The sequence below is a fragment of the Lepidochelys olivacea genome, assembly GCF_965140295.1.
Source record: "Lepidochelys olivacea isolate rLepOli2 genome assembly, chromosome: 16".
Classification (NCBI taxonomy): Eukaryota; Metazoa; Chordata; order Testudines; family Cheloniidae; genus Lepidochelys; species Lepidochelys olivacea.
In genome coordinates, this window is record NC_140426.1 from 13,812,940 (window position 1) to 13,825,612 (window position 12,673).

The window sequence follows — 12,673 nt, forward strand, 5'->3', positions numbered from 1 at the left end:
TTTTAAAATATATGTTGTTTTCTTAAAAATCAATTGAAAATATTGCTGAACACTAAAAACACTTTGGGCCTGATACTCAGTTGCCCTGCACCTTGTACAGTTATTTATATCATTTTAAAATGGAGTATAAAATATTAGCAGTCTGATCTAGCAGTGTTTTACACCCGCTTTGCATGGATATAAGTGACCATACAAGGTGCAGCACAACTGAGAATTAGGCACAATATTTTAATATAGAGATCCTACCTCATTCTGGTTTAATATTTTCAGTGTCTCTTTCCCCTGAGTCTCTGATCTGGAGAGTCCAAGTTGTTTTTTCTTTAGCTCTTGGTTAATTGAATGCAGGTCCTTAACCATCAAGATGAGTTCAGCAACCTAAATACACACAGGGAAACAATCAGAAACTATAAAGCTCTTCCTAAAACATAAAGAAGCAGATTTAAATTTCTTTAAATAACGCAATACAATATGTTAAACTTCAGAATTATAACGTTAGTTACTTCCAGTAAAGCTTAATGCTTCCATCTCTGCCCAAGGGATTGTATGCATTTGAACCAGGAACATTATACAAATATATTAGAAGCTAGTGTTCAAGGAATGCTAATTTGGAAGACTTCAATCTGAAGCTCAGATTTCAAAATTCACTAGCAAGAAAAAAGTTCAGATTCTATCATGCCTGCAGGTTGACTGGGGAAAAGGTTATTTTGATGCAAGTGAAAGTTGTGTTATAGGAACAGAGCAGCAGCATTCACTGAGAAGCACTAAAAAATAAGGAGTCTGATTCTCCAGTCTATTACCATTTCTATGCCAATATAACTTCATGGAGTTGCACTTATGTAAAAGTAGCAAACCAGAGTAGAGAATCAGGTCCCAAAACACTTTAGCAGACATTAACAACCTATATTCACCTAGTGTATCAAAGTCTTCTGTTAATAACTGTGCCCAAATTTAGAGCCATATATATACTTCAGAGACACAGGAGGCATGGTTTAATGGTCTGAGCATAGGACCGAGAGTCCATCTGGATTCTGCCACTGACTCTCTGTATGATCTTGGACAAATCACTTAATCTTTCTGTGTTTCAATTAACTAATCTTAAACGTAGATCTATTAATACTCAGCTATCTTTTCACTGGCCATGACTGAAGTGAGATTTCATTAATATATATTTGCCAAAGACTTTGATATTAAGAACATAAGAATGGCCATAATGGGTCAGACCAAAGGTCCATCCAGCCCAGTATCCTGTCTGCTGACAGCAGCCAACACCAAGTGCCCCAGAGGGAGTGAACCTAACAGACAATGCTCAAGTGATCTCTCTCCTGCCATCCATCTCCACCCTCTGACAAACAGAGGCTAGGGACACCATTCCTTACCCATCCTGGCTAATAGTCACTAATGGACTTAACCTCCATGAATTTATCTAGTTCTCTTTTAAACCCTGTCATAGTCCAAGCCTTCACAACCTCCTCAGACAAGGAGTTCCACAGGTTGACTGTGCGCTGTGTGAAGAAGAACTTGCTTTTATTTGTTTTAAACCTGCTACCCATTAATTTCATTTGGTGGCCCCTAGTTCTTATATTATGGGAACAAGTAAATAACTTTTCCTTATTCACTTTCTCCACACCACTCATGATTTTATATATCTCTATCATATCCCCCCTTAGTCTCCTCTTTTCCAAGCTGAAAAGTCCTAGCCTCTTTAATCTCTCCTCATATGGGACCCAGTCCAAACCCCTAATCATTTTAGTTGCCCTTCTCTGAACCTTTTCTAATGCCAGTATATCTTTTTTGAGATGAGGAGACCACATCTGTACACAGTATTCAAGATGTGGGCGTACCATGGATTTATATAAGGGCAATAAGATATTCTCTGTTTTATTCTCTATCCCTTTTTTAATGATTCCTAACATCCTGTTCGCTTTTTTGACTGCCGCTGCACACTGCATGGATGTCTTCAGAGAACTATCCACAATGACTCCAAGATCTCTTTCCTGATTAGTTGTAGCTAAATTAGCCCCCATCATATTATATGTATAGTTGGGGTTATTTTTTCCAATGTGCATTACTTTACATTTATCCACATTAAATTTCATTTGCCATTTTGTTGCCCGATCACTTAGTTTTGTGAGATCTTTTTGAAGTTCTTCACAGTCTGTTTTGGTCTTAACTATCTTAGGCAGTTTAGTATCATCTGCAAACTTGCCACCTCACTGTTTACCCCTTTCTCCAGATCATTTATGGGTAAGTTGAATAGGACTGGTCCTAGGACTGACCCTGGGGGAACACCACTAGTTACCCCTCTCCATTCTGAAAATTTACCATCGATTCCTATCCTTTGTTCCCTGACTTTTAACTAGTTCTCAATCCACGAAAGCATCTTCCCTCTTATCCCATGACAACTTAATTTATGTAAGAGCCTTTGGTGAGGGACCTTGTCAAAGGCTTTCTGGAAATCTAAGTACACTATGTCCACTGGATCCCCTTTGTCCACATGTTTGTGCATTCTTTAGGATGAACCCGTGCATGGTTTAGTGATTAAAGCACAGGATGAGGAGAGAGGAAGGTATGGGTTCTGTACCCTGTCACAGCCTTGATGTGTTACCTTGCGCAAGTCACTTAATCTTTCTGTGTCTCAGTTTCTCCTTCTACAGAATGCAGATAATAATTCTAGTCTACCTCACACGGATATTGGAAGTCTTAATACATCAAATTTGTCAAAGCACTTTGAGATGCTTGGATGGAATGTGCTATAGAAGTGCAAATCATAACAATCATCACCATCATCTTTTATTATTATTAAGGAGGAATTTGTGAAATGTTCTGCTCTTGGAAGGCTTACGGATAAAAGAATGTATTTGAGGTTTATATAGAGCCATACAGTTTAAGGCCAGAAAGCACCACCAAGTCATCCAATCTGACCTCCTGTCACAGATGAGAATTTTTAAATACTTTCAGAATACCTCAACTGTATCTAAATGATCAAAATGGTTTTGTGTGTGAGAGAGACAGAAACAAACTATAAATGTAGGAGAGTTACGCCATTAAAAACAGTAAATAATAAAACTGATCTATACCTTTTTTTTAAGTTCTTCAAGAGACAGATGGTCTACCTGTAGGTTTAAATGATCGTGCTCTCCTAGGCAAATACTCATATAAGATGTTTGATCGCCACAAAAAGAAAAGGTTTCATCTGTCAAAATAACCAAGAGTGGGTATCATTTCAGATACGTTACTCCTTTATATGAGGATACAACAAAGAAATGCAAAATAAGGACTTTTTAAAATAAGTGCATACTGCTAAAACTGTAGGAACTATAGAGTTAAATGTTTCATCCCTCACACTAAGCTTTCTGTTTAATTGAAAGAACTTTCCCCTTACATTCCTTTGTGCCTCTGACATCTAGACATGCTGTATTTTCCATGGTTATCAGCATGCACTGTGAATCTAATTCTGAATTATAATTTGCATATTTAGCATTACATTTAGAAATAATTTTCAGTGAGGAAAAGTAAGGCATGAATAGTTATTCCGTTTTAGCCAGAATTTTGTGAAAATGAACTGTAAGTCCCAATGGTAAAAGCCAGCTTAAATAAAGTTAGTGAATTTTATTTTGCCATTGGCTCAACAGACTGAATAGAAGATAGCTGCTTATTCCTTTCCTATACAATTGCGTTCAGTGATTTGTTTATGGAAACAATGAAACACCAGTTCATATCCAATACAGCTCAGAGTACACAGTAAAACTTACTTTATATATGGAGGCTATAGTCCAGTGGGTAGAGTAGGAAAGAGACATCTAAGTTCTATTCCATTGGTTGACTGGTCAGTTTGTAACTCTGGTGTTCATAACTCAGAGGGTCTACTGTATTAAAAAGCTCTATCATGCTTCAAGGAAATTCCAACATAATAGAACTGGCTATTTTTTTTTCTGCTTCTGAAAATGCATGTCATGTTAGGAAGAATCTATCCATTTCTCTAAACAGAGGCAGTTTATCAAATATGGTGAAATAATTAGATTTCATCGCCAGGAAGTGATCCCATGCCCATGAAATTATCCAAAGCCAGGGATCCTTGACTTCCGCAGAGAACAGTAAATTCTGTGGATATGAAATTGTAGGCAGCTTGAAATGATCACTGCAGCAGAATTGCCATAGAATTACTAACACTGGCTGCAGGAGAAGATAAAAGCTGTCCCTATACTCTGAATGCTCAAAGCCACTCAGTTACAAATTCCCAAAATGATCATCAGTGTAAGAAAACAGACAAAAGATCTTTTTACACCTTTATCTACTTTCAATGTTTTTTACATGATCGCAACAAACTGAGTGTAATAAAAACAGTTCTCTTGTGTGCAAAAGATAAAGGACCGGGCCATGTTACCACACACAGACAAACCTCCTTTGTTTTTTGCGTCCTTAATTTGATCCTCCAGCACCTTCCGTAGATTCCGATTAGCTAGAATATCTTCCTCCAGTTGTTTTCGCAACAAAAAAATGTTGTTCAACTCTGTTTGCAAGCTGTTTATACTAAAGAGAAGGAAGAAATCAGAAAATTTTAAATAATTCTTTTAGGTTTCAATTCAAAACTTCTAAAATGTTTTGTTGTGTTACCTACCACAGCATCTTTTATACATCAGGCTTCCATAAAGACTCTATTCCACAGTAGCAATCATTGTTTTTCATCACACACTTATCTTAATGCATAAACAAATCCCTACACAGCAAGTTGAAAATAAACCTTTATGTCTATGCCACCTCTCTAGCAGTTTTGAGAACTATTATTTGTAAGTCACCCTGAACAGGGTAGATATATTTTACAGGCCAACTTCTAAATAATTCTTTTTCAGGAAAATCAAAATCACTAGCTTATGAAAAGTATATCCAAAAGATATCACTAATGTACTATATTGATGGCTCTGTGTATTCCATCATACTTCAGTCATGGAAATTGTGGCAAAATCCACCCCTTACCATAGAATTGTTCTATAGAATCTAAGATTTTGTTTAAAAAAAAACAACAAGTATCTAGCCAGGTTATAAAGATTGTGACACCCCGGCACCCCCTTATTCACCACTGTTATATAATTAGGATATGTTTTGCACAAAGTATGCCTTGTGAGGTATCATTCTAAAAGTCTTGCTCTGCTAGACATTCATATCTCATTGGATTGTATGTGCTATCATCATATGTGACGTTATGAAGTTTGGCTAGGTATGTGTTACTGAACACAGGTTGCGAGGTTGAAAATACCCACAAGAAGCCTTTCAGGTACAACAGTAAAAAGTCCAAACAAGGTTAATGGCACACAAGTACAAGGATTACCCCAGGAACTGTGTACAATAGAAACCTCTCCGAGATAGCACTACACCATGGGAACTGTTTTACCCAGGTCACAGCAAGAGCTTTCCAGCAAGTGGGGAGAAGATATAAAGCGGGGGAAATGACATCATGATGGTATCTCACTCTCCCTACAACAACACACCTGGAAACACCTGAGGAACAAAGACTGAACTGAGGGAAGTGATGGTCCCAGGCTAAAGGGATTTCTAGCCTGTGTATCTAAACCTGGGAAACCCAAGCTGCAAAGCAAAGGCAGCTTGTGCCTTAAGAATCTGCCAGCCTGTTTATCACTCAGGGTGAGAATTTGCTAATTCATATCCTACCTATTTAGTACGTTAAACTCAGTTTGCAGTTTTGTTTATTTACTAGGTGATCTGCTTTGATCTATTTGCTATCACTTATAATCACTTAAAATCTATCCTTTTGTAGTTAATAAATTTATTTTATGTTTTAATCCAAACCAGTGTGCATTTGACTAAGGTGTCTGGGGAAAATCTCAGCTTGGTCACCACAAGTGTGCATGGTCCTCTTCACATTGAGGGAGAGGCGGACCAGGTGTTAAACATATACTGGCCAGATTTGATGGTACTGCTCTGGGATCCTAGGCTGGTGGCTAGAGCATCTGCATGTAACGTCAACTGGGTATGTCCATACCTGTGTGAATCTGGTGAAAGCAAAAGCTTGGAGAGCTTTGCAACTTGTCACAGCAGCACAGTGTGAGAGGGAGCCCAGGCCAGTGAGTCAGAGGGCTCAGTGGTACCCCAGTTCCAGGTGGCACTCTGGGGGGAACCAGTCACAAAGATAATCTTGAAAATGTGAACCAAATGTAGATTGAAGTGTTGTTTTTCCTCAGAAAAAATAGCTCTGAGAAGTATAAATTGTCTCATTTGTCTCAATGGGATGTTAACGCCAAAACCTAAAGATGACAATTTAAGTGCCAACATTAACTAAATTAATTACAGAGCATTTTAGCAGGAACATCCCCCTAATGTGCTTGTCCTAGACTCCCAAACTGCCTCCTGGATGTCAACAGAAGCAGCTGTCCCCTATCTAGCTGACAAAAGCTTCAGTTTACTCCACCACACACCTCAACAATTTCAATAATACATTATGAACAGTCAATTAAAAAACCCTTGCAGTATATTGAAAATGAAACCGGTTAAAATAATTTGAATTAGATATTAAAATAACAAGGTGCTACTGCACTGATTATATATTTATTTTCATATTTAATTCATGCAGAACCTCAATATTTTAATATAAATGAAGCTGTTGCAGTATTTCCAACCTACTGCACTAAAGCAGCTCAGCATCCAGGGACATTTCAACAGAATTTAGGTCCAGCTTGCTGAGGATTACACTGGGGCACATTTCAGAGTAACAGCCGTGTTAGTCTGTATTCGCAAAAAGAAAAGGAGGACTTGTGGCACCTTAGAGACTAACCAATTTATTAGAGCATAAGCTTTCGTGAGCTACAGCTCACTTCCTCAGATGCATATCGTGGAAACTGCAGCAGGCTTTATATATACACAGAGAATATGAAACAATACCTATTCCCACCCCACTGTCCTGCTGGTAATAGCTTATCTAAAGTGATTTCCAGCACAAATCCAGGTTTTCTCACCCTCCACCCCCCCACACAAATTCACTCTCCTGCTGGTGATAGCCCATCCAAAGTGACAACTCTTTACACAATGTGCATGACAATCAAGCTGGGCTATTTCCTGCATAAATCCAGGTTCTCACATCCCCCCCACCCCCATACACACACAAACTCACTCTCCTGCTGGTAATAGCCCATCCAAACTGACCACTCTTCAAGTTAAAATCCAAGTTAAACCAGAACATCTGGGGGGGGGGGGTAGGAAAAAACAAGAGGAAACAGGCTACCTTGCATAATGACTTAGCCACTCCAAGTCTCTATTTAAGCCTAAATTAATAGTATCCAATTTGCAAATGAATTCCAATTCAGCAGTTTCTCGCTGGAGTCTGGATTTGAAGTTTTTTTGTTTTAAGATAGCGACCTTCATGTCTGTGATCGCGTGACCAGAGAGATTGGGCACATTACACTTGTGTGAGTGCAGTAGCATTGCATATAAATGCATAGTAAATAAAATTGTTTCAGCAAAACTCATGCTATTAAGAACCTGTGTACAAAAAGATTTTCATTCCATCTTCCAACAAAATGACAAGAATGCTGCTGTCAGTATTTTTTCCACAACAACTGCTTTAACCAACTCTCCCTCACTCAAGAATATATTCTAAGAGAAAGGTCTCAATACTATTAAATGCTCAGCAAAAATAAAACACACTTCTAAAAGCTAAGTAAGCACACATCACCTCTTCACAGCTTAATGCTTTTACTGGAAAAAGCAACGATTCCCTGTGTGGGGAGACAAAAGAGATGTCATGGTCCTGGCTCTGAGAAAGGGACTCTTCCAAAATGAAACCATTAAAGTGGTTTGGAATAAATAAAGCCTAAAAAAAGGACACACGTCAACCAAAACCAGGATATATTCTTTGTCTAAAACCCATTTTGTTAACGAAGGTCAGCACAATAATGTGGAAATTATCTGCAGGGCTTATCTAATAGCACACTGGACCTTCAGGTTCTGGCTTCAAGCCCTACCTGAGGAGTTAAGCAGCATGATCCAATGTACACAGCATTGGATTGGGGTCAGAAGACCTGGCTATTATTCCCAGCCCTTCCACAGGCTCCCTGTGTGACCGTGAGCCAGTCACTTCCTCTCTCTGCGCTATACTTTCCCCATCTATATAACGGGCATGTTCCTGCTTCCATTGAAGTCAATAGCCAAACTCCCTTTGTCCTGAACGGTGCAGGATTGAGCCCAATGATACTTCCTCAACTTTGTAAAGGGATTTGAGATCTATAGATGAAAAGTGCCACATCAAAGCTAAGTACTGATTATTCTAATCCCTGCAATCTTCATACTAAAAAAGGGAGTTTCAGTGTTAGAAGTCATAACACAAGAACTAGGGGTCACCAAATGAAATTAATAGGCAGCAGGCTTAAAACAAATAAAAGGAAGTATTTCTTCACACAACGCACAGTCAACCTGTGGAACTCCTTGCCAGAGGATGTTGTGAAAGCCAAGACCATAACAGGGTTAAAAAAAAAGAACTAGATAAATTCATGGAGGACAGGTCCATCAATGGCTATTAGCCAGGATGGGCAGGGATGGTGTCCCTAGCCTCTGTTTGCCTGAACCTGGGAATGGGCGACAGGGGATGGATCACTTGATGATTACCTGTTATGTTCATTCCCTCTAGGGCACCTGGCACTGGCCACTGTCAGAAGACAGGATACTGGGCTAGATGGACCCTTGGTCTGACCCAGTAGGGCCAGTCTTACGTTCTTATGTTCTTCAAATGAGATGTTAAACCGAACTCTCTTCTACATGTATCAGCTGACTATTCAAAAAGAAAATCAATAATCCCATTACAGTAGGGAATAATCCCTGTTTTCTGACCACCAACTCCTCTCTCAACAAAACAGATTCTACTGTCTAAGGGCATGTCTACACTAGCAAGCTTACAGCAGTTCAGCACTCATGTAGCCACTCTATGCTGATGGGAAAGAGCTCTCCCGTCGACATAATAAAACCACCTAAACAAGCGGCAGTAGCCGTGTCCAGCAGCAGACTGTCTCCCGCCGGACATAGCGCTGTGCATATGAGTGCTTATGCTGGCAAAATTTATGTCGCTCATGGGGGGCTGTTTTTCCCAGCCCAGGGTGACATAAGCTTTGTTGACATAAAAGGTAGTATAGACATGGCCTAAAGATGTATGAGAGCTATTGTGAAATCCAGAAAGGCTATCATGCTTTGCTACACACTCATTCCACCGCCAAAATCTTATCTAGCTCATGCTTTGTAACACACTTTGGAATACCTTAAAGAAAACACACTCTATAAAAATACAATCATGTTGTTCTTTTTTAAACGTCCCCAAAAATCTGCTTACCTCCTTTGCTATAAATTTAAAGTTAATGAAGTAATTTTCACACCTCAAATTGAGTTAGGTAAGTATTAACTGTATTTTAAAGAAGGAGAAACTAAGGCATATTGGGCCAGATTTTCAAGAGGGCTCAGCACCCAGCAACTCACACTGTGATGGTTTTGGTCAGATTTTCAAAAGACTAGGTTCTTTTGAAAATCTAACCATTCGTTTTGGTGCCCAAAGAGATTATGGATACAATTTTCAAAAGCCTCGAAGTGATTGATTTCATGGAAGTTAAGCCCACAGGCACTTTTTAAAATCCCAGCTGTGCATCTTTAGGCATCTAAATACTTTTGACCATCTGGCCCTAAGGGACTAAATAATTTTTGAAAATTTTACCCTAACTGATTTGCCCAGAGTCATACAGAAAATCTGTGGCAGAGCAAAGGATAGAACCCAGATCTCATGTCGTCCATGCCTAGGCTTTTGCCACTAAACAATGTGTCCTCTTATGATTTATTTATTTCATTTTATAGAAGTACTAAAAAGGCACATCAACATATGTTTGTACTAAAAAGGCACATCAACATATTTAGATGCCCTTCACATAAGTTGCAGGAATTGTATTTTTAATTTTACATAATACACCACAAATCCCCTGGCCCCTTAAGCAATTCACAGTCCCAATTGTTATAATTCTTCAAGTTTCAAATGTTTGGGGGGAGAAAATGAGCCTTCCGACAAATCCTGAAAATCATCAGAGTTGGGCTATTTTGAACCATACAAACCAGTCCACGCATCCCCCTCTTTTAAAGGAAGTATTTGGGGCCAATTCCGGCCTGGTATAAACCCATGAAACTCCACTGATTTGACAGTGGAATTGCACCATCTTACCCAACTTGTAGCGCAGATGACGTTGAAGCAAAGAAGAAATAATATTTACCTGTCTGAGTCTTTCAGAGTCTTCACTAGAGTAGAATAAATGTGCTGCTCTTTTCTTAAAGCAAGGATCAACTCTTCATATTCAGATTCTTTTTTCTCCTGAGTTAAAAATAAATTCATATTAATCCAAGAAAGTGATTTTAAGTGTGTGTGCATGCGTAAGAATCTCTCTCTCTCTCTATATATATATATATAGATTCTTACGCATGCACACACACATATACACACACTATATATATATACACACACACACACACTCTCTAGAGATGACAATTATGTCAGTCTGCTTTTAAGAGAAGGCAAAAGAACAACTAGTGCTGGAGTAGCAGAATAGAATCAGAGTTGAATCTGAAAGCTATTATAAAAGGCTAATAGTGCTCTGTTACTTACTTACCATGAAACAGTCACATATCTAAGCAGTGGTTCATCATTTTTATCACAGTATACAAAATAAGCTTCCTACCCCTCTCCCATTTCCAGTCTCCTCACGTCCAAGTTTACACACTAACAAACCAGGGAATGATCTGGCAGGCAGGTAATTTGAGGGTTTCATGCTCCACTTTAGCACAGGCACCAACTTTCTGATTTCCCCAAGGGCGCTCCACCCCCATGGCCCACTCTCGCTCCATTTCTTCCCACCGCACCTCTTCCCGCCCACGCTCCTTCCCCTCCCCCCTCAGTGCTTCCTGAACAGGGGGAGGAGCTGATTGGCGGGGCCCGATGGCAGGTGTTGAGCACCCCCCGATGGCAGATGTTGAGCACCCACTAGATTTTTCCATGGGTGCTCCAGCCCTGAAGCACCCACAAGGTCGGCATCTATGGCTCAAAGAGTACTTGCTATATTTTGGATAAAATTAACTTTCTATTGGCAAAAAGAAAAGGGGTACTTGTGGAACCTTAGAGACTAACCAATTTATTTGAGCATAAGCTTTCGTGAGCTACAGCTCACTTCATCAGATGCATCTGATGAAGTGAGCTGTAGCTCACGAAAGCTTATGCTCAAATAAATTGGTTAGTCTCTAAGGTGCCACAAGTACCCCTTTTCTTTTTGCAAACACAGACTAACACGGCTGCTACTCTGAAACCTTTCTATTGGCAAGGGATTCTGGCAAAAAACTTTGATCTATTATTTAAGAAAAGGGATTGTAAATGGCTGACAAAGCCTGAACACGTCAGATACATGCATCCATTGAGTCAACTTCCTGAACAATCACCCTGATTACTACGAGTCAGATACTTTAATATCTGTTCCAGAAAAAAAAATGATTTACCTTTTGAGAGCAAGAATTGCAGGTATGCTCTTGTAAAACCACACCACTTATAAGTCTATGTTCCCACTATGTGCCTCATAGAGATGTCTATGATTTTTGAGTTCTCAGCTGTCCCTTTCAGTAGGTGGCATAGCTGCTGCCAGCAACATTTACTTGCAGTTACCACATAAAAATATCTGAAATATCAGAGATTTCCCCATGCACAGAACAGGAAGTAACTGGAGTAGCTGTGGGATATCAGTTGGCAAATTTTGATTTTCTAATGACAACCACTGTATTTTCTGCTCTTGTTGAGGGAGAACAACAACTCCTAGTGCCTGTAATCATAAGTTTTATTCTTTGACCAAAGATACAGAAAGCAAAAATCAAATCGTCCAGCTTTGTGGAGAAAATTAAGAGTTGATCTATTATAGCAACATACGTCTAGAGAACAAGAATTAAAGGTAATTCTGTTTTCTCCATATTACATCCACAACCTTGAAAACTACATTCTCCAGAGACACTTTATCATTAGTGAACAGATCATTAACAGAAGAGAAACCTACACTGTGGATTTCAACCAGCTGTTAGTACTTCAATTACAATCCCAAAGCAAAGCATTGCAACAAGGACCCAGTTACAGTAGAACCTCGTTAATTCATACTAATGATGCAAAAAGTCATTGCAAATTACTGAATTTTTCAAATTCACAAAGTAACCAATACAAAAAGCAGGGACATTTGCAGTTTACTTTTCATTATTTATGCTAAAACTTCATACTTTGTAAATATTCAATATTCAATTCATTCTATATTTTGAAAAAGTAATAATGTTTTGTTCAACTTAGACCTCATAATAGGAATCTGGTTAACATTGCTTACTAAGAAAAGAGGATACGACATCATTTTAAAACTATAAGATCTTTTGGGAAGGGACCATATCTTAATATATGTTTGTACTATGCCGTACCACAGTAGTGGTCCTCTCCTGACTGGGTCTCTGGCCACTACTGCAAAATACATATTAAAGGGTAATTTATATCCACAAACAACAAAGTATTCAGATTAGCAAGATCTATTGTATTTAACGAGACATGCTATAATCTATAAAGTAAATATAATAGGAGGTAGCAGAGATGCTGACTCTCAACCAAAAATTGAGTGCTGAAGACTTAAAG

At 38.9% G+C, this 12,673-nt stretch overlaps 1 protein-coding gene across 6 annotated transcripts in view; it reads right to left on the minus strand.

The window, feature by feature from the left end:
- The window catches only part of CDK5RAP2 (CDK5 regulatory subunit associated protein 2), a 105,462-nt gene that overhangs the window by 53,062 nt on the left and 39,727 nt on the right, over nucleotides 1–12,673 (minus strand). For all 6 annotated transcript variants that reach the window (XM_084649855.1, XM_084649853.1, XM_084649852.1 and 3 more), the window contains exons 15-18: nucleotides 10,248–10,345; nucleotides 4,400–4,530; nucleotides 3,078–3,193; nucleotides 247–375 (exon numbers count right to left, since the gene is read on the minus strand). In XM_084649855.1, the coding sequence (XP_084505981.1) occupies nucleotides 247–375; nucleotides 3,078–3,193; nucleotides 4,400–4,530; nucleotides 10,248–10,345 (474 nt within the window). The remainder of the gene's footprint in view (nucleotides 1–246; nucleotides 376–3,077; nucleotides 3,194–4,399; nucleotides 4,531–10,247; nucleotides 10,346–12,673) is intronic.